Source organism: Microcaecilia unicolor, chromosome 1 (assembly GCF_901765095.1).
Source record: "Microcaecilia unicolor chromosome 1, aMicUni1.1, whole genome shotgun sequence".
Classification (NCBI taxonomy): domain Eukaryota; kingdom Metazoa; phylum Chordata; class Amphibia; order Gymnophiona; family Siphonopidae; genus Microcaecilia; species Microcaecilia unicolor.
In genome coordinates, this window is record NC_044031.1 from 682,684,304 (window position 1) to 682,706,854 (window position 22,551).

At 41.9% G+C, this 22,551-nt stretch overlaps 1 protein-coding gene across 2 annotated transcripts in view; it reads right to left on the reverse strand.

The window, feature by feature from the left end:
* RBPMS2 (RNA binding protein, mRNA processing factor 2) overlaps positions 1-22,551 on the reverse strand; it is a 143,656-nt gene that overhangs the window by 57,267 nt on the left and 63,838 nt on the right. For both annotated transcript variants that reach the window (XM_030187939.1, XM_030187932.1), the window contains exons 4-5: positions 15,632-15,694; positions 7,212-7,362 (exon numbers count right to left, since the gene is read on the reverse strand). In XM_030187939.1, coding sequence (XP_030043799.1) covers positions 7,212-7,362; positions 15,632-15,694 — 214 coding nt within the window. The remainder of the gene's footprint in view (positions 1-7,211; positions 7,363-15,631; positions 15,695-22,551) is intronic.

The window sequence follows — 22,551 nt, forward strand, 5'->3', positions numbered from 1 at the left end:
CAATCAGGTTTTCGACCCCTACACAGCACCGAAACAGTACTACTTACTCTAACCAAATTCAAGCAGGAAATGTCAAATTGGAGGAGGATACTCTTGCCTATTGCTATGTCAAGTGCGTTCGACATGGTTAACTATAACATACCGCTAAGACTCCTAGAATACTTCGGAATCAGTGGTGGCACTCAATTGGATTAAGGGTTTTAACCACAAGAACATCTCAAGTGAAATAAAAAAAACATCACCGTGGAAACCAGGCTGCGGAGTACCACAAGGATCACCACTATCACCAATCCTTTTCAACTTCATGACAACTCCACTAGCCAAGACCTTATCCACACAAGGCCTTAACCCATTTATCTACGCTGACAACATTACATTATATATCCCCTACAAACATGATTTGACAGATATCACCAATGAAATCAAGCTCAGTTTAAACATCATGAACTCATGGGCAAATGCATTCCAACTAAACACAGAAAACACACATCATCTCATCCCAATACAATACATACAAACCCACAAACATTATGAACTCATGGGCAAATGCATTCCAACTAAACACAGAAAACACACATCATCTCATCCCAATACAATACATACAAACCCACAAACATTATGAACTCATGGGCAAATGCATTCCAACTAAACACAGAAAACACACATCATCTCATCCCAATACAATACATACAAACCCACAAACATTATGAACTCATGGGCAAATGCATTCCAACTAAACACAGAAAACACACATCATCTCATCCCAATACAATACATACAAACCCACAAACATTATGAACTCATGGGCAAATGCATTCCAACTAAACACAGAAAACACACATCATCTCATCCCAATACAATACATACAAACCCACAAACATTATGAACTCATGGGCAAATGCATTCCAACTAAACACAGAAAACACACATCATCTCATCCCAATACAATACATACAAACCCACAAACATTAACACCCCCAGGATACACCCTCCTTATCTCAGACAGCCTGAAAATTCTCAGAGTAACAATCGACCGTAACCTCTCACTAAAGTCCCAAGCGAACTCCACCATAAAGAAAATGTTTTTCTCAATGTGGAAACAAACGTGTGAAACCATTCTTCCCGAGGGAAATATTTCGTAACCTAATACAATCAATGGTACTAAGCCATGCAGACTACTGTAATGGAATCTATGCGGGATGCAAGGATCAAATCAAACTTCAGACCACCCAAAACACAGCAGCCAGACATATTTGGACAAACGCATTTTGACAGCGCCAAACCACTGAGAAAAACTGCATTGGCAACCAAAGAACGTATCACTTTCAAAATCTGCATGACTTCACAAAATCATTTACAGCGAGGCACCTTATTGACCTGTCAACCTGAAACACCACAAAATCTGCACGATCATACCTAAACCACTACTACCCAAGCAACATACAAATCCACCTATGCATCCAGCTTTTCCTACTTAAGCGCACAACTATGGAACGCACTGCCAAAAACAGTAAAAACTACACTAGAGCACCTAAATTTCTGGAACGCACTGCCAAAAACAGTAAAAACTACACTAGAGCACCTAAATTTCTGGAACGCACTAAAGATAGACCTGTTCAGAAGAGCATACCCCACCGACCAACCATAAAAATACCTAGACAATGTAGCCAAAGACCGTAATGGACATTAGTAATACTACTAAACATTTCTAGAGCGCTACTAGGGTTACGTTGCGCTGTACAGTTTAACAAAGAAGGACAGCCCCTGCTCGAAGGAGCTTACAATCTAAAGGATGAAATGTCAAGTTGGGGCAGTCAAGATTCCTGAATAGAGGTGTAGTGGTTAGGTGCCAAAGGCGACATTGAAGAGGTGGGCTTTGAGCAAGGATTTGAAGATGGGCAGGGAGAGGGCCTGGCGTATGGGCTCAAGGAATTTATTCCAAGCATGGGGTGAGGTGAGGCAGAAAGGGCGGAGCCTGGAGTTGGCGGTGGTGGAGAAGGGTACTGAGAGGAGGGATTTGTCTTGAGAGCAGAAGTTACGGATAGGAACGTAAGGGGAGATGAGTGTAGAGAGGTAAGGAGGGGCTGCAGATCAAGTGCATTTGTAGGTTAGTAGGAGAAGCTTGAACTGTATGCGGTACCTGATCAGAAGCCAGTGAAGTGACTTGAGGAGAGGGGTGATATGAGTATATCGGTCCAGGTGGAAGATAAGACGTGCAGCTGTGTTCTGAACGGACTGACTTCCTCCACCTCTCTAAGTTCCACCAATTATGCACCTTATCTACCACAATATCACCTGTATTTGGATCATAACATTTGTTCAGACCGGAATTGGCTAACGCCGTTAACAGTAATATGTAAACCACATTGAGCCTGCAAAAAGGTGGGGAAAATGAGGGATACAAATGTAACAAATAATATTGCAGTCCACATGTTAACAACCTTGTGTCATCTGCATATTTAAAATCACCTCACTTATTGTTCCAATTTCCATATCATTTATAAATGTGTTTACTAGCACCGGTCCCAGTACCAATCCCTGCAGCACTCCACTGCTCACCCTCCTCCATTGAAAGAAATTGCTATTTAACCCTACCCTCTGTTTTCTGTCCAATAACCAATTCCTAATCCACACCAGAACCTTGCCTCCTGTCCCATGACTAATTTTCCCAGGTGTCTGAGGGACTATCAAAAGCTTTCCAAATAGAGGTGCACTACAATTGGCTCACCTTATATCCATATATTTATTCAGGCTTTCAAAGAAATGAAGCAAATTGGTGAGGCAAGACTTCCCTCAGCTGAACCCATGCTGACTCTGTCCCATTAAACCATGTTTGTGTGTTCTGTAATGTTATTCTTCATAATAGTTACCATTATTTTGCCTGGCACTGATGTCAAGCTTACCAGATCACCCATGGAACCTTTTTTAAAAAAAAAAATAGACTTCATTCTGGCCACCCTCCAATCTTCAGGTATTACAGATGATTTTAACGACAGGTTTTATATTAACAGATCAGAAATCAGTGCTCGAGTTCTTTCAGTACCCTTGAATGTATGCCATCAGGTACAGGTGATTTTGTCAATTTGGCTCAGTACATCTTCCAGGTTCACTGAGACTTTTCAGTTCCTCCACATCGCCACACATGAAAACCATTTCCAGTACAGGCAGATCTTGCATCTTGTTCCATAAAGACCGAAGTAAAGAATTCAGTTTCTCCACAATAGTCTTTGTCCTCCCTGAGCGGTCCTTTTGCTGTTTCTTGACCAACATCCCACGGATCCCTCGCAGGCTGCTTCTGATATACCTGAAAAGGTTACTCTGAGTTTTAGCCTCTGCGGCAAGTTTCTCTTCATATTCTCTTTTGGCCTTCTTTATTAATGCTATGCATCTGACTTGCAAGTGCTTATGTCACTTTTCTTTATTTGGGTCCTATTGCCATTCTTTGAAGGACAATCTTTTGGCTATAATATCCTCTTACTTCACCTCTCTCGCAAGAACCAAATAATCACAAACACTTGATCTGGAGAAAAAATAATTTTTCTGGTTGTTTGGCTAGTTCACCTTATCGTAGAGTGATCATGAGTAGTGTTCCAGGTAGTCTTACATTCAGAATGCCATTCCTCAAGCTAGGGATTATCTGTAGGTCCAAGAGATTGGGACATCTCCACTATTGTGTTTAAATTGATGCTTCTGCTATGTGTAACCAGCACATAAACGTCCATTTCACTGTGCATTTTAGAAATGTGTCTATTTACAGATCCTGTTCTATTTGAGATTTAAACCACCATCTTTTTGCCAAGGTGGTATACAGCTCAACATGAAACTTACAATTTTTTTTAAAAAGCAGTGGTAAAAGGACCGAATATAAGCAAAAATACATCAACGAGGTACACTTGTGATATAATCTTTTACTAAGATTCAATTTGGCTAAAAGCACTGTAAAACAGTATCAGAATGCAAAATACATAGCATGGAATTACATTCATGAGGGATATGTCAGCACAATATGAAACACACCTTAATAGGCATGCATTAGATTAGAACAGTCAAAGATTCTTATACTGTTCATACAATACAATGAAACATCTTAAGGAGACAAGGAGAAGTGTAATTGAAAAAAAGCTCAGCGTATTCAATTGCACTTCAATTCACAGAAGTGCAATTGAATACGCTGAGCTTTTTTTTCCTGTATCGGCAGTGGATTACAATTGTAGCAGAAGCCTTGCTTTCATTCTCTTTGAGCTTAATATTTGTATATTTATATATCAAGACTCCTGAAGAAGGCGTCTGTAGCGCCGAAACACGGCTGTGTTGAGTAGAGTGTATATTTAAATAAAGAGACTGTTCCTAACCTACGTCGCCTACTAGTGTTGTTCAAGAGCCTACTCCTCCTACTCCCCCTTTCCTCAGATTCTACTTTTCATAGGAATTTGTGTACCTCCACCCTCGTGGTGGTTTGGCTTGCATGCATGATTTGTAAACCACATCATATGCTTTGTGTTGTGGTATATAAATGCACTACCATACCTTCAGTAAAGGATGGTGGTAGCAGCAGCATTTATTGCTTTACAGCAGCAGGGACTAGAAGCTTGGAATGGGCATCACCATTTTGGAGGTGGTACTCAGAGGAAGACAAAGATCACAACCCTTTTCCATTCAAGGTAGTGGGTTCTCGGGGGGGGGGGGGGGGAGGATTGCAGTCAGTTGCTGCCAGTCACCACTAGACCACCAGGGTATGGTCTAGTGACCTCCAGCACCTTTTCTGTTGGAGAGGGGTGTTAGGGGGGCTGAAGATCCACTGGACCTTCAGCCCCCCCACCCCCATGATGGTGTCCAGGCTAGGGGCTTGGGCGGGTCATGGTCACTGGAGGCTGTGGAGGGGTAGCCCCTTGGAATGTTTGACAGATACAGGCTTTACTACTAACTACTAATCATTTCTATAGCGCTACAAGACCTGCCCAGCACTGTACACTTGAACATGAAGAGTGCCTGTTTGACAGCTTACAATCTAATTAGGACAGAAACAGGACAAAGAGATGAGAATTACTATGGTGGGAATGACAAAATACAGGTACTGAACGAGTAACTGTTAGAAGTTAAAAGCAGTATCAAAAAGGTGGGCTTAGGACTGGCATGCCCATAGACTATCCAGTGTCATCTACTTAATGGATTTTTCAACTCTTGGGGACGATAACAGACAATTGTTGACTCTGGTGGTATCGGCAGCTCGACTGTGGCGGCTGCATGGTGACAGGCAGAACCACCTACTAAAGACCAAGGGTTGCAAAAACTTGATAGTCTTAAGTTGACCGCTTTGAAATATGATCGGATGGGTCACTTTCAGTCACTATAGAAGCAATACAGTTTGTGGAGAGGTATCTCTTGAGGAGCTCTGATCATTCTGTTTGTAGTGGAGGGTATAAAGGGGGGAGGAATAATATGATTTGACGACTGTTCTCTTGTTGCATTTTCTGTATGGTTCACTGTTAGTCAGTTGTAATGTCTCTTTCAAGTTTAAAGAGTGAATTACTAAAAAAAAAAAAAAAGTGGGCTTTTAGCCAAGATTTGAAGACGGCCAGAGATGGAGCTCGATGTACCGGCTCAGGGAGTCTATTCCAGGCATATGGTGAAGCAAGATAAAAGGAATGGAGTCTGTTAAGCACTGGAGAAGGGTGCCGATAAGAGAGATTAACCCAGTGAACAGAGGTCCCAGGGAGAAGTGTAGGAAGAGAAGAGTGTAGAGGTACTGAGGAGCAGAGGAGTTTGAACTGTATGTAGAAACAGGGAGCCAGTGAAGTGACAGCCCGGACCTGTCAAACAAGTGCAGGAGGATTGTGCCTGAGCATGCAGTCCTCTACACTTCACCCCTATGATCAGAGATAATAGCATGCTTAAATTTGCATGCTTTTAGCTCTGATCATAGGGTCGGTATAGCCCCACACTGTTCCGGCACTATTTTTGAGTGCTGTTTGAACAGCGTGGGGCTTCTGATCATCTGCCCATGAAGCTGCAGTTTAGCCACCTTACAGCAGGTGGCACTAATCTGTCATGACAAGCTGAGACACAGGGGTGGGGCTCAGACAGGGGTTGGTTAAATGCCCTAAGAGCAGGGAGGCCCCGAGGCAAGAGGTCTCCAGGAGCCCTAAGCAAGGATCCACCCAAAGAGTTCTGGCTTGGCTGCGGTACTTGGTAGAGAGTTCCAGTGAAGAGAAGCAGCCCTGGCTCAGACCTCTACATTCCTATATGATGTCTTAAGTCTGTGCCTCCAGGGATTCCAGCATGTGATCACAAATGAGGTAATAAGACTGCCAAGGTAGGCTAATTATCCCTTGGCTATTGAAACTGTGGTTATGATAAAGGAAGAAGTCATTGCATATTGGAGTGTAGCCAAGCTTGGGGCAGGCTTCTGAAATTAAGATTGAGAAACTAATTGAAGTACCAATCCTGTGAGCAAACTGGGCTGATCAGTCTCCTTGTATGCACAAAAGTAGTAGTTCTACTTGCAACCTGTGTATGTGTACTACATGTGTGTGAGGTCCAGCAGCCAGTTAGCTATCAAGACTTGAAAGACTACCGTCATGATTATCCCCATCCAACTCAAGTTTGTGCTATTATGTAGTTTTGATTCAAAACAATTAAATTTTTTTGGAAACTAGGTTAGGCAAATCACCTATGTCACAACCAAGGAATGTAACCACCTCTGCTCCGTAATAAGTATTAGTATCACTGGGCTCTCTTCTCAACCGCCTATTTTCTTTAGTGGAGATACTGTTTTCTGTTTCCTTAGTATTGTGCACTGCCTCCTGAATTGTGGACTATAGATGAGCAATTGACCAAATGTTTGAAAGTAAGGTTGAAATAACTATTTTTTGTTAGAATTTATTATGACAAATAGTCATATTTTCTGTTTCAAGAATTGAGATAAAATGTAAATGCAATAATAATAAAAAAAAAAATTCACTTCACCTGTTTGTGTACATTCACTTATATTGAATTCATGTCATCAGATTTGATGAATAGTAACCATCACCACACAGTTTAGATGAGCCAGACAGACAAGCACAGGCTTAAAGTACTGAATTAACTTCATTACAAAAGAATTGCTTTTATCAGATTTAAATGAAGTTATATAAAAACAATCCTTCCTGCCATTCAATGTGGTTTTTGTTTTTTTTAAGCTTTACATTAATTTGAGACCATCTACTACTCACAGGGGTCCCTTGCGATGAAGTGTGCTCCCAGGGCAGGGTGGATATTGGTAGGGTTCGGTGTGGCCATTAGCTTGTTTTTTGCCATCTTGGTGTTGGCTTTTGCAAACTCTAGCCGCAGGGTCTGTGGGTTCTCTGGGTCAAAGCGAATGCCCTACAGGATGAGAAATTTTAAAAATAAGATACCAAGCTATATATCTCCAGCCCTTAAAACATTAGATCTAACCTAGCAAAGATAGCCAAAAATTATGTTCTGAAAAGTTGAGCAAGCAGTGCAAGTTGGAGTTCTTTGCTTTGATCTCAATATTACTTTAGTAGCCATTTGTTAATCACCAAGAGGTCACTGTTTAGTACAGTGTTCAAAAGCTAGCATTAGCTTGTCTGCGTGAAATTTAATTTACCCATACTGGCCAGTTCTAGGCAGTCAACAGTAATCACACTTTCATTCCAAAAATGCTCAAGATCTGCCTAGATGGTTTTAAAAGTACCAGTTGCTAGTCTGCTTAGTACAGACTATATACTACTTTCCATGTAGAGGAGGAATTTGTAATAGATTTCTAAAGTTTGCACAGAAATGCCCATTTAATGAATTTCACACCAAGTTTAAGATCCCTATCTACTAAAGTATCTCTTCCTTTTTGCATCTATGAGAAAATGCTTAGAACTAAAGGTGGTTAATGTGTCTAAATGTAAAAGTTGTTCACTGCTTCTAGGAGTAGGAATCCCAGAGGTAGACATGGGTATTTGTGTTTATGCTTATGTACAGTAGGTTCCTTTAGGAGATGGTCACAGCAATAGCTGGACCACAGAATAAAAAAAAATAAAATAAAAAAAAGATGGAAGGGAAATACCAGTGGAGTGGCATCTAGTGGTTATAGCACCAACCAGGGAAACCTTGTTCAAATCCTACTGCTGCTCCTTGTGATCTTGGCAGGACACCTAATCCTACATTACCTCAGGTACATTACCAGGGACAGAGAAATATCTAATATCTAAATGTAATTCACTCCGAGCTGCTACTGAAAAGTGTAAGAGCTAAATCTAAATAGCTACAAAGAAACCTTCATTGTATTGTAGCCTAAAAGTTGCTAGGCAACCACTTAGCATCTGGGCTGGTATATTGACATCCTGTACGCAGAGTCAATCATGATTGCCAGGAGTTGACTGACTCAATAGCCAATTCATGCAGGAGAGCTGCATATTCCAATTTTGAACAGGGAATTTTGGAAGGAAAAAAATACTTAAAAGTTGCTCATCTGTAACTGGTGGTAATCCCTGAGAGCAGGATAAGGGCCTCATATGAGATGACTGCCATCAGGGCTCAGATGGTACCCTAGATGTAGCAAGTTTAGGCCAACTCAAAGCTTAATGAAAAAGCTTTAAAACTCAGGACAGGTGGGAGTTGTGTAAGACTATCCTATCCAGAAAATACCAGCTTACCAATTAGTTAAGCTTTCTCCATTGGCAGAGGTCTGCGCACGATTTCTGTATTTTGCCACCGCTTAGTGATGTTATCTGCCAGAATCCATTTTTTGCAGCTGTGTGGCTTTTTGGATCATATGGCTCCTCTTTAAAGCTCAGGAAGTTACTAAATTTATTCCAACAGTACCATAGTTAGGGATCTGTCCTGGGATCTCTTTTCTCCATCTATACTTATTCCCTTGGTGCTCTGATCTCATCCCATGGTTTTCAGTATCATCTTACGCTGACTCCCCCCAGATCTACCTCTCCACACCAGAAATCTCAGCTGAAATCCAGGCCAAAGTATGAGCCTGTCTGACATTGCTGCCTGGATGTTCTCGGCGCCATCGGAAACTAAACATGACCAAGACTGAGCTTCTTATCTTTCCCCTTAAACCAACCTCTCCTCCTCCCCCATTTCTCTATTTCTGTGGATAACACTCATCCTTCCTGTCTCATCAGCTTGTAACCTTGGGTTCATCTTCGACTCCTCCCTCTCCTTCTCTGCACATATTCAACAGACTGCTAAAACCTGTCATTTCTTTCTCTATTACTACCAAAATTCGCCCTTTCCTTTCTGAGCACACTACCAGAACCCTCATCCACACTCTTATCACCTCTCGCTTAGACTATTGCAACTTGCTTCTCACAGGTCTCCCACTTAGCCATCTCTCTCCCCTCTTCAATCCACGGGCGTATCTAGACTCCGGCGGTATAGGGGGGGCCAAAGCCAGAGGGAGGGGGCACATTTTAGCCCCCCCCCCAACGCCATTGCCAGACCCTCCCCCCCGCCACCGACTCTCCTCCACCCCCCCCCCCCCCAACGTCAGACTCCAAGCTGGATTCAACAGCTTTCAACAGCAGCACGGCCACGGAGGATGAAGAGAAGAACTTTAAAGACCTCAGGTTGGCTGGCGGGGGTTGGGGTCCCCCGCCAGCTGAAGAAATATTTTTAAGCAGCGTCAGGTGGAAGCGGACCTCGGCTGGCGAGGGTTGGGGTCCAGGCCCTGTGGCCCCACACAGATACGCCCCTGCTTCAGTCTGTTCAAAATTCTGCTGCATGACTAATATTCCACCAGTGTCATTATGCTCATATTAGCCCTCTCCTCAAGTCACTTCACTGGCTTCCTATCCGTTTCACATACAGTTCAAACTCCTCTTATTATAAGTGCATTCACTCTGCAGCTCCTCAGTACCTCTCCACTCATCTCTCCCTACATTCCTCCCCGGGAACTCCGTTCACTGGGTAATCTCTTATCTGCACCCTTCTCCTCCACTGCTAACTCCAGTCTCCGTTCCTTTTATCTTGCTGCACCTTATGCCTGGAATAGACTTCCTGAGCCAGTACGTCAAGCTCCATCTCTGGCCATCTTCAAATCTAAGCTAAAAGCCCACCTTTTTGATGCTGCTTTTACTCCTAACCCTTGTTCAGAACCCTTATTTTATCATCCTCACCTTTCCTGTCACTCACCTTTTGACACTGTGAATCATGACTTACTTCTTGCCACACTGTCCTCATTTGGGTTCCAGGGCCTGTCCTCTCCTGGTTTACTCCTCCTCTCTCCCACCGCACCTTCAGAGTTCACTCTCATGGAGCTTCTCCACCCCTATCCCCCTATCTGTTGGTGTTCCCCCAGGGATCTGTCCTTGGACCCCTTCTCAATCTACACCTCTTCCCTGGCGCCCTGATCTCATCTTATGGTTTCCAGTATCATCTCTATGCTGATACCCAGCTATATCTGTCCACACCAGACATCGCAGAGACCCAGGCAAAGGTATCAGCCTGCCTATCCGACATTGCTGCCTGGATGTCCAACCGCCACCTGAAACTGAACATGTCCAAGACCGAGCTCATCGTCTTTCCACCAAAACCCACGTCTCCTCTTCCTCCACTTTCTATCTCAGTTGATAACACCCTCATCCTCCCCGTCTCATCTGCCCACAACCTCGGAGTCATCTTGACTCCTCCCTCTCTCTGCGCATATCCAGCAGATTGCCAAGACCTGCTGCTTCTTCCTCTTTATCAGCAAAATTTGCCCTTTCCTCTCTGAACACACCACCCGAACTCTCATCCATGCTCTCATTACCTCTCGCCTTGACTACTGCAACTTACTCCTCATGGCCTCCCACTCAGCATCTATCCCCCCTTCAATCTGATCAGAACTCTGTTGGCACGTCTCATATTCCGCCAGAACTGATATACTCATCACCCCTCTCCTCAGATCACTTCACTGGCTTCCATCAGATACCACATTCAATTCAAGCTTGTCCTTCTTACCTACAAATGCATTCAGTCTGCTGCCCCTCACTACCTCTCTACCCTCATCTCCCCTTATGTTCCCGCCCGTATCCTCTGTTCACAGGACAAATCCGGAAACGGTTTGAGATTAATACTTTTCAAATATCTGAACATTTGTATCATGTCACCCTGTTTCTCCTTTCCTCCAAGTATACATGTTCATGTCAGCAAGTCTTCCTTGTATGGTTTGCAACGCAATCCCAAACCATTTTTGTAGCTTTTCTTTGCACTGCTTCCAGTCTCGATACATTTTTAGCAAAATATAGCCTCCAAAACTGTGTGCACAGATCAATTAACCGACGTTTCAGGAAAAGGTCAAGGTTTATTTGATGCATTAAAATTCTAATAAAAATAAATCAGATTTGTCCATTTTCTCCTATGCTGTCTGTGCTGTTTTGGTAATCTGCCTTGAACCAAAGAGAACATAATAATGTGACCCAGGGTATCAGTAATAGCCCCATAGATAATGGTGGAGATAAACTTATGCTTTTCAGGTGTGGAACTGCCCTGTAGCAGCTTAAAGGGATCAACTACTCAGTTTTTCTAGCTGGGTCCACAAATGGTATGTGCCCAGAATGCACCTAAGTATCCGTAGATTAAGATTTTGTTTTTGTCGTCTGCCAGAGCGAGCCTTAAAAACAATTCAGGTCTCAGGACAAAAGGGTAAATTAGTTCTTACCTAATTGGTTTCTTGAGTCTTTCCACACAGAGGTAGGCAACCACAGTCCTCAAGGCCACAACCTAGTGGGGTTTTCAAGGTTTCTACAATGATGTTCACAAAATTTGACTTGCACATAGTTTTCCACAATGAATATGCATATCTACTTGCGTACAATGGGAAAATCTTGAAAATCCCACTGGGTTGTGGCCCTCAAGGACCATGGTTGCCCACTCCTACTCCAGACACTTGGGTTTGTATTGTCCTGCAAGCAGGTGGAGACTTCATCCTGTGCAACCCCCTCCCCCCAGCCATTAGGTATTTATAAGCAGAGGGAATGAAAAAGAAAAATTACTCCTATAAGAGCTAATGAACACTCACCACTAACAAAGGATAAATATCTCCAGACTAAAGAGCCCAACAAGATAATGAACTAGCCAAATCTTTTACACTTCAGGAGATACATGGATGCTGATAAGCATGGATGCATTCTAGACTGAACTGGAGGAACTCACAAGGAACACATTAGAAATTAAGAACTAAATCTGCCTGGAAATCTGACTAGCTGTCAAAGATCCTCCATGTAGATGAGTTGTAGTTCAGTCTATTTTCTAGAGACAGAAGTGATTTGTGTTGAAATATGACAGTAAATTAGGAGGCAAAAATTTGGTGCCACTAATAGCAGGTTTGCCTATTGACTTCATGTCCATGTATTGTTCCTGGGCGGGCAAGATGCAAAAGCTTTGACTGCAGAAAAGGACAGTATGTGTTTAGTCCCCCCCCCCCCCCCCACGTTGTGTGTTATGGGGGGGGGGGAGTTAAACCACAGAAGTTGACGTTAAACGTTAACTATTTCCATAGCCATATAGTAGTACATAAGTATGCCATACTGGGAAAGACCAAAGGTCCATCAAGCCCAGCATCCTGTTTCCAACAGTGGCCAATCCAGTCAGGTCACAAATACCTGGCAAGATCCCAAAAAAGTACACAACATTTTATACTGCTTATCCCAGAAATAGTGGATTTTCCGAAGTCCGTTTTCCTTGCCTTGTTAATTTTATTTAAGACTTGCTTCACCTCAGGAAGATGCACTTATTCTGTGTCTCCTTATGGAAGAACTTGATATACCACCTAATTTGAACTGCTCATGCGTTTTGGCTACCAAGATAGCTCGGAAGACTTTCCACAACATGGAGCATGAAACAAAATCAAAGGAAAAACCTCAGCCCATCAGCCTTCAGGATGAACCACTGCTGAGAGATAACCCCCACCGGTTTGTGATTTTCCCCATCCAGTTCTAAAACTAAAACAGTATTTTAGATAGAATGGATGGCTTTTGGTGTGCCTGTCTTTCCTGTTTTTGGTGTGTTTTTTTTTCTTTTTATTAGAATTATTTTGAATTTTGTAACCCACCTAGACATGTTCTGAAGTTAGTAAATATAAAGTCGTATAACACATTGAATTGCACTAACTTACCTCCTATCTTGTGTTACTTCCATATTTATGGCTGAACCGTTTAGTTATTTTGACTGATACCGCAAAGCTTATTTTATGTACACTCACTCAACTGCCTTCTTAAGCAGTAATAAGAGTGGGTGTGATTAGATGCCAACTTTTGCCTTCTTTGAAGTCATGGTGGTAAAAGTTAACTTCACATAAGAAAACCTTTGACGTCTACTGATTTAATGTCTAAAGAGATTTGAAATGCTTGGACTGAAAGACAGTTTCGAGTAAGTTAGCATGGAACACCAGAGTCTGAAGTTCCATAACCCTTGGAGATTTTGTGCTTTAAAATCCTGATCAATTCCTTGGCAATATATTTTTGGAGTTGATCTGTAGAACATGTTTCTATTACATTTAGAATTCCATTTTGGCACTAGCTTCTCATCCACAGTAAAGATTATATAGCTAAGCTATACAAGGTAATACTTAAAATAATGCTGAACCTTAGAGCCAACTTAGCTTTCAGAAAAATGTTTGTGAAAGAGTCTGGTGATCAAGAATGAAGCCATAGGACCCATCTAACTTTAGGATCAGAATGTGCAGACTAAGTGGTGATGCAAGGCCTCTTCATGTCTACTAATCTTACTAGCTACAAATAAGGTACTATCCAAACCTCAATGCTTTCATCTACATGTGAGACCAACTTTTCCCATGGAGAAATAAAATGCAAACCTAGTAGATTGCTTGTTCATTAAGTTTGATATGGATGCACATAAAAATCTACAAGCAGTGAACTTATCTGAAATACTACTGAAGTTCAGTCCTTAGGACCAGAAAAAGCAAGAAGATACCCAAAAATAACTTGCAAACTTGACACCTATCACCATCATCTCTCTCTCCTCCCCCAATACCTAGAGTGGTGGTATAACTTGAAATTTAGAGTCTCGTGTAGTTTGTCTAAATGTAAGGTGCCTAAAAACATCCAGGTATCCGATACTAAAATTTCTCCTCGACAATTCTTTTGATTCACCCTGGAGGTGTCCCAGGTTGAGTGAATTAAATCTAATGAAGCATCCCAGAGGTTTATGTTCTTTCCTTCTGGCTCCCTCAAAGAGTCTAGGGCTCAGAGGGCCTGTTTTAGGAGCGCATGCACTGGGTTAACTGAGTAGACGTTTGAGCGATGTGGACTCATCTCAGATTGATCCAAGCTTTAGGAAGTGTATATTCTACATAGGTGTCATGCACCCATAGAGTGCCAGTTCGTGTCCTGTCAGAGAATGGCAAATAGAAACCTCAGAAGTGGGAAGGATCTTATTCTGGGAAAACCACCATGTAGTTCCTCTACTGTACAAGTACTAATTCATCTATTTAGCTAGCAATGGATTCCCTCCCCCACATATATTGGGTAGAATTTAATATCCAGATAGGGCGCCAAGTCAATCCTGCTGCTGCTTCCTTTTAAAAATTCAATTTAATTTATGACTGGATTTATAAATCAGTTTACCAAGTTCTAAAATGAATTTAAACCTTTGTGACTGGTAGTGTGTGCAAAGGTATATAGCCAATATTCAGCCACTGCAGTCAGTGTAACACACACAGCGCAGCAGGTAGATAAATTCAATTCTGATTATCTGGAAAGTGCTGCCACTATCTAAATAACGGTGACATTCAACCTCTATCTGGATAGCAATTTGTGGCTGAGTAGTTATCTGGATAGATAACTGAATAGATAACTGAATATACTATCAGTGCCACCCTTGCTTTACCTGTACATTGCCCTAGCATTATCTAGATAATGCTGAGAAACGCTAAGAATGTTCATGGCACTAAGATTTATAGTCAGTCCTGCTAAAGCCTTATCTAGGTAGGGGTGGCAGTTATCCAGATAAAGTGCTTTGAATATCAACTCGAGTTCAGAGCTTTAAGGATTTTAAAATCAAACTTTTCTGTTGAACCCAGGAGCCTTGTGTGAACCAATAGTCCTACAGCTCTGACATTGTCCTGAATAAGTAGGACACATTTTAGGAAACTCCAGCCTAAACCCAGAAAACCATGACAGCATAGTAGGGAAGAACAAACACAAAATCCGAACACCTAGGGGTCCTTTTACAAAGGCACGCTAGCATTTTTAGCGTGTGCTAAATGTTAGAGACACCCATATATTTTATGGGTATCTAGAGTTTAGCATGCACTAAAAATGCTAGTGTGCCTTTGTAAAAGGACCTGTAGTTAGCACAAAAATAGCCCAATAAAGAGATTTTATCAGCCATGTCTCATGTGGGAAATGCTGTTACAAAATTGCACTTTACAAGTACCTGTGGACAATTATGCCGACTATAAACATTCATGATGTGGACAGAGCTAAAAGGTACATGTACTTCACATAGAATGAGAAGTTGTAAGCCTTTGAGAGGTGCATTTTTATGCAAGAGCATTTGTGCTCTTTGTTATACTAGGAGCTTATCTTAAACACATACATAGAATAGGCATTTGAAAAAGAGATGTCCTATTCAACACCCATCTCAAAGGGCTGCATTACATTTAACTTTCAAAAGTACTCACATTTAAGGCATTCTTTGCTGCTTCAGCACCAGCCCGATTATCAAACGTGACAAAACCAACTGGCTAGAAGAAATTTAACACATTTTAAAATAATCTTAAAGAACAAAATGCTGCAAAATTTATAGTTTTGTTCAAACTAGTTATGCAAGGAACACACTTAAAAAGCCCATGCAACATATCAACAGAACCCCTATTTAAACAACTTCTCTGGTTATCATTGTGCCCCTAGTGGTAAACAGTCATGGATTTGATATACCTTGCTTTCTGTGGTACAACCAAAGCAGTTTACCTTTGATTATATGCAGGTACTTTGTCTCTTGTCTAGTGGGCTCACAATCAGCTTTTTGTACCTGGAACATTGGCGGGTTGGCCGATTTGCCCAGGTCACAAGGAGCCACAGTGGGAACTGAACCAAGCTCCCCAGATTCTTGGCCCACTGCACTAACCATTAAGCTACTTTTCCACTCAAAATATATACAAGATAAAAAAGCAGGAAAATATAGCATGAGAATGAGTTTCTAGCCATCTCCCCCTCTTCCCATTAGATAAGTGGGTGTGGAAGTGAATAAAGGATGCCCAGAATTCTTCTGTAAATTTAGATGTAGGCACAAATGAGAAATAACTAGCCTCCTTGGAGAGCTACGAGCCATCAGTTATTTAGTTCAATCAATCCTTAGTGGGCAGGCACCAGTGCACTTCGAAATCCTACAATTATGTTATATTAAATTTGGTTATTCTATGTTGCTGTAGAATCAAACCTAGCATCTGTATAAACAAACACTTAGTCCCACTAAATCAAAGCCATCCTTCAACAATGATGTCATAAGAAAAAACACAAAGTTGAACGATGTATTGTCTCAGCTACAAGCCCAGTTCCTGACAAGTCACTTAATATGACAAGGCTATCAGAATAGAATATTACATCCACTTTAACATTCGATTTCCAAATCATTTTAAATTTATTTTTTGTGGCACACTTCTATTTTGTACCTAAGGCTGGTTAACGGCAAAATAAATGCAATCAATACATTGCGTTTTCAGCTCAGGCCTCAAGTTACACATAGTAAGTCAGGTTTTCAGAATACCGTCAATAATACAGATTTTCATACAGTGGAGGTAGTACATGCAAATTTGACTCATGCATATTGTGGGTTTCCTGAAAACCTGACTGCCTAGGTGTATCCCAAGGACTGTGTTGAGAGCCACCTGTCTAAATGTAATAGATCAAACTAAACAGCACATCAGGACTGGATGGTACTCACCCCATAGTCTTGAAGGATGAAATAGTGATTACTAGTAGCCTTAAGGACTAGCGGGTGGCCAGTAGTACCAATTTTTAGATGTAGTGGTGATCTGGGAAAATTATAGAAAGGTGAGCTCGATGGTGGTAGTGGGCAAAGTGGTTGAAGTATACTAAAAACTGACCGTAGACAGACGGATTTGGTTTAATTGGAACGAGGAAGGACTTGAAATGCCTGAGCCCATTTACAGGGTCAGTAGTGGAGTTCCAACAGTTTGTAGTGGGACCTGTTTTGTATCATTCATAGATAGAAATGAGTGATGTGATCAAATCTGCAATGGTACAAAAATTTTCAAAGTTGTTAAAATGGCAGAGAAGGAGAAATTAGATCTTACTTATTTCCTCTAGTTCCAAAGGATCAGTCCAGACTTGTGTATTATGCCTATCTGCCAGCAGGTGGCGCTAGTATAGATGCAAATTACAGCTCCATTGTTTAAGTTATTTCAATAGCCAAGCAGTAGTAGTATGCTGTGAAAATAACTCCAGCCTCCTCCAGAATATAAATAGAACAGTTGAAATGAATGTAACCTATAGCAAATTATGAATGAACCGAAGAACCCAGGGAGCTACGTACAGGAACAGATAGGGACTAAAGGATAAGTCCAGAATCCACCCGAAGGAAAGAAAATTACAAGGTAATATCGAATTTTTCCTCTTGTTAAAGGATTAAAAAAAAAGTCCAAGTTGGGAAGGAATGAGGTACCCCCACTGACAGAACTGAAGCCCCAAAGGAAACTTCTGTCCTGGCTACTACATTTACTACTACTATTCATTTCTATAGCGCTACTAGACTTACACAGCGCTGTACACTTGAACATGGAGAGTCCTGCTTGACAGAGCTTACAATCTAATTAGGATAGACAAACAGGACAAACAAGACATAATGGAATATTAAAGTGAGGATGAAAATAAGGGTTCTGAACAAGTGAATAAGGGTTAGGAGTTAAAAGCAGCATAATAAAGGTGGGCTTTTAGCTTAGATTTGAAGACAGCCAGAGATGGAGCTTGACGTACCGGCTCAGGAAGTCTATTCCAGGCATATGGTGCAGCAAGATAAAAGGAAAAGGAATGAAGTCTGGAGTTAGCAGTGAGGAGAAGAGTGCAGATAAGAGATGTACCCAGTGTTTACCCATTTAAGTGATAATGATAACCATTAAGTGATAATGCTTTGAAAATGCATATTTCATCTGAAGATGCTACATGAACTTCCACCAAAAAAAAAAAAAATAGAAAGCACCCTAGCAGAATGAGCCCTAAGATGCAAGGTTGCTGTTTTCCCTGCTAGTAAAATAGGCTGAAGCAATAGGATCTTTCAACCAATGAACAATATTTACCTTTGAGGCAGCCATTCCCTTCTTAGGGCTCAAGAGGAGAAAAAGTGACCACAACATTTGAAGTCGCTTATCATGGAAACTCAAGATTAGTCCAAACCATGATCTTCTTTTTATAAAAGGATGGTAAATAAAATGGCTGATTTAGGTGAAAAGAGAAACCTTGGTTAGGAAGGAGGGTACTGTAGCAGCAAAACCCTTCTTGGATGAAAAGAGAAACCTTGGGTAGGAAGGAGGGTACTGTAGCAGCAAAACCCCTTGTGTGACTGTATATGAGAGCTTGATATCAAATACTACAGACCTTATACTGCATGAACTATGCCCCAATTCTACCAAGGTCCAGCATCAACAAGGACAGGATGGCTTGTGGACAGATTGCCCAGTTCGATCACCTGACATTCTTACTCAGTGACATGCACCCTAAGTCACAGTGACAACTGCTTCACAGCCTGGGCCTAGAGATTGAAGCTAGGCCATGCCACTTGATCATTTGGGGTCTGAGACCCTAGAGTTGCAATTTGCTAATACAAGTACAGTAACTCCCTAGGGCAGAATATCCAGAACATGAGGAGCTTGCCAGTTTCAAGGACTTCTTTACACAGTTTTGATGGAAGCAGAAGTACTGGAAACCAAGGGAAAAAAGAAAAGCTGGATTTTTCCATCCAATCTGATGCGCCACTCTGGTTTCTCCAGCCATCTATGCCACGCACTGCTTGACCTCCTTGGGGGGGGGGGGGGGTCTTCTGTATCCAGCTCTATCTGCTGCCCTCGTCTACATCCAGGTTGTACACTTGAGACTGATAATATGAGCATAGCAACACTGGCAGAATTTTGAACAGATTGAAAGGGAGAGAAATGGCTTAGTGGGAGACCTGCGAGAAGCAAGTTACAGTAGTCTAAATGAAAGATAAAGGAAAAGGAATGGGCCTGTGTGTGGGTTTTTTTTTTTTTGGCAACTACATTCAAAGCAGTTTACATAGTATATATGCAGGTATTTTATGGAGGGTTAAGTAACCATAGTCACAAGGAGCTGAAGTGGGAATCGAACCCAGTTCCCCAGGATCCAAGTCTGCTGCACTAACCACTAGACTACTCCTCCACTCTTGGATAAGGGTTTTGGTAGTGTGCTCAGAAAAGAAGGGATAAATTTTGGCTATATTAGAGACAAACGACAAGTTTTTGTTAGATATCCTATAATAAAACGCACCTCCAACATTCTGAAGCCGAGAAAGTGAAGCCTTCAAGCATTCCTGCAATGTTCCAGGACTACATGTCGTCAATTGAGATGGAGCCTTACAGAGCGCACGAATACTTCACTTTCTCACACAGTGTCTCACACACTCTCTCTTGTCTGACAAACACCACACACTCTCTCATTCTCTCTCACACACACACTCTAAGGAGAGGGGGGGGCATGGAACTCAGAGGGAAGGGGGGACAAGAACTTGGAGGGGATGGGAGAGGGGAGGGAGGGCCTGGAACTCTGAGGGGGTCATGGAAATCTGAGCCACACACACACACTCCGACGAAAACCTTGCTAGCGCCCGTTTCATGTGTGTCAGAAACGGGCCTGTTTTACTAGTGTTCAGAGAAAGGAGAAAAAAAGAGTCAAAGTTGACTCAAAGGTTACGAACTAATGAGACAGGGAGGCGGGGAGTCTTATCCACAGAGAGAGAATGGGGGAAGAGGGGAGGTGGGTTTGGGGGGGGGGGGGGGAGATTAAAAGTTCTGTCTTGGTCATGTTTAGTATCAGATGGCAATGAGACATCCAGGCAGCAATGTCAAGACAGGCAGACTGATACTTGGGACAATAAAACTGAGAACCAATAGGTTAAGTGGAGAAATGGGGGGGGGGGGGGGCAGAGAAGACCATTTCATGAAGCATTAAATTATGATTTTGGAAAAAGTGGAAATGCCATTGAAGTGCTAAATCACCACCCACTCTCTTAAAATGTTTATTTTCACTTTTTGAAGCACTGAAACTATGTGATCTCAGGCTAGAGAAAATATGCAGTATGGGAGCAAAGTTGTCATCTTAGATGAAGTATAGCACTGCACCACATAAGGCCCTAGAGCTTTAATCCCCAACTCACCACTCCAAAGTTTATCTTAGTGGCCCTTGCACCCCTCAAGACCCTCAAGCTCAGCTCCAGAGTTCGGAGGCAGGAGTGGTCTTGCCCCTTCTTCCACCCATATGTCCTGGAAAATGATGTGCCTGACCCTACATGATGCATCATGGCACACCACATGGGGTCACAATCTGACAAAGGAATTTTTGCCTTACATAATAACCAAGCACCTCTTTAAAAAAAATCTATGCATGCTGCAGTGCACACACATCATAGACATCCTACGCTGCCATTTTACAAGATACTTTACCCAGCTATAACTTCTAAAATTGCTTATTTTCTTTATAACAGAAGAGACACGAATTTGACTATGAAGAAAAATGGTTTCTTCCCTGACTTAGCTAGATCAGATAAGGAAAATGTCATGTTCCATTTAAAATGTTTCTTGATCACAATATTTGGAGAAATGAAGTCTGAATATTGATATATATATATATGGTTTTCAATAGAAATTGAAATAAAATATGATGTATATCTAGAGACAGATATAGAGCTATATAAACCGAGTATTGGTATAGGACTTTGAACTTTTTTCCTATTTTTATTTTTTTTAGCATTTAGATACGAGATGGCACCCTATGAACCAGGATTTAGATGCAAACTTGAAGGCAATGTAAGTAGTGCACAAATTTCCCCATGTAAAATTACATGTTATTCTGAGATGAGTGCATAACTTATTTATTGGTGTTAATTGGCAACAATTTATGTTTTCCATGCAAATCTTATAGCGCACAACTCAAAAGGGGGCATGGCCATGGGAGGGACATTCACTAAGGATGCATGCACTATTACTGAATACCGTATGCATCAGAATTTTACACCAGTTTCAGTTGTGTAAATCCTCACGTCCAAAGTTTGGCATGGATATTGACCTCCACAACACCTGTAAGGCTAAAACCCTGCATAAGGCACTACAATTCAGTACTGGCCTACAGTATGAACCTGACTTTTACAGACCTATTTTGAGACTTATGCAGAGGCTTGGTACTGTGTAAATGAGGTGCATAAAAGCACACTTCTTGGACCATAACGTTTTGTTGTTTATTGCTATCAGCGTGGCATCACTACAGGGACTTCAGGTCATCATGTTCCAGACCACTTGGTACTAAGTTATAGAAACCCCCTTCCTAAAGGTGTTATCAGTTGGCTGGCACGTGAGCCACTCTTGGAACCTCAGTAACAGCCCGCAGCTGCATCAGAGCCCTGCTATCCAATGAAGGTTTGTTAATCTGTGGCATCACTGACTTCCCAGCTGGGGAGTCCACCTGCTACCTGATCCTGATTCGTAATGTACCAGATCTATCATCAGCGCCTATGTTGCTTCCACGTCCAGTGCTCATGTGCCATACCATCCGTCAGGTCTGAACTGTTATCTTCTTAGTGCCTATGAGTGCCTGGGGTTGTTAGGTATCAATTTCAGGATTGGAGTGTATGCTCTCTTGGCTATACCAACCCTTTACCATCGTTTTGGGTTAGCTAATTCATTGTCTCAGATTACATCTATTATTTGCTACCCATAGTCTGGTACAACAGCTTATAACATCTGAGCCTTGTGTGCATAATTGTGGACTGTGGGTTCGGATTGCAGGGAGAGTTAAGTTAATTTGCCAGAGTGCTACAAATAAGTTATTCCTCTCACCCACTAACTCCATTCTAGAGGTTTGGTAGAAATGTAGTTAGTCCCTACACCCCAAATCAGTGTCTTTTATAAAAACATGCTTCATGTAGGTTTTAGTACCCTGCCATTAACTGAATCTAGTCCTTGGTACACTAAATTAGGTCCAGTACTTAAAGAAACTCTTCTATTGTAACTTCCACTATTCTAGAACCTGTAGATAGTTGTATCAACCAGCAGGTGGGAGATAAATATTGAGGCGCTAGACCGGATGCCAGAATACGTCTCAGCTCATTTTTCAATTTCTCTCTCCAACAGGTGAATGGACACTTTTCAGCCTCTGGTTCCAAGTGCCTTGCTCCTAGTCCAGTTGGTCAACTGGTCCCCAGTTGAGCTTTGCAGGTGGCTCAAGTCTATAGAGTCATACCTTGAGGTCTTCAGATCCTCTGGTGCCCCAATGAATTTGCTTCTTCCCTACCTTCACCTCTCCCGTTGCCTATGGAATTCTCTCTTCCAGCACAACCACCTTAAAAGGAAAAAGGGTT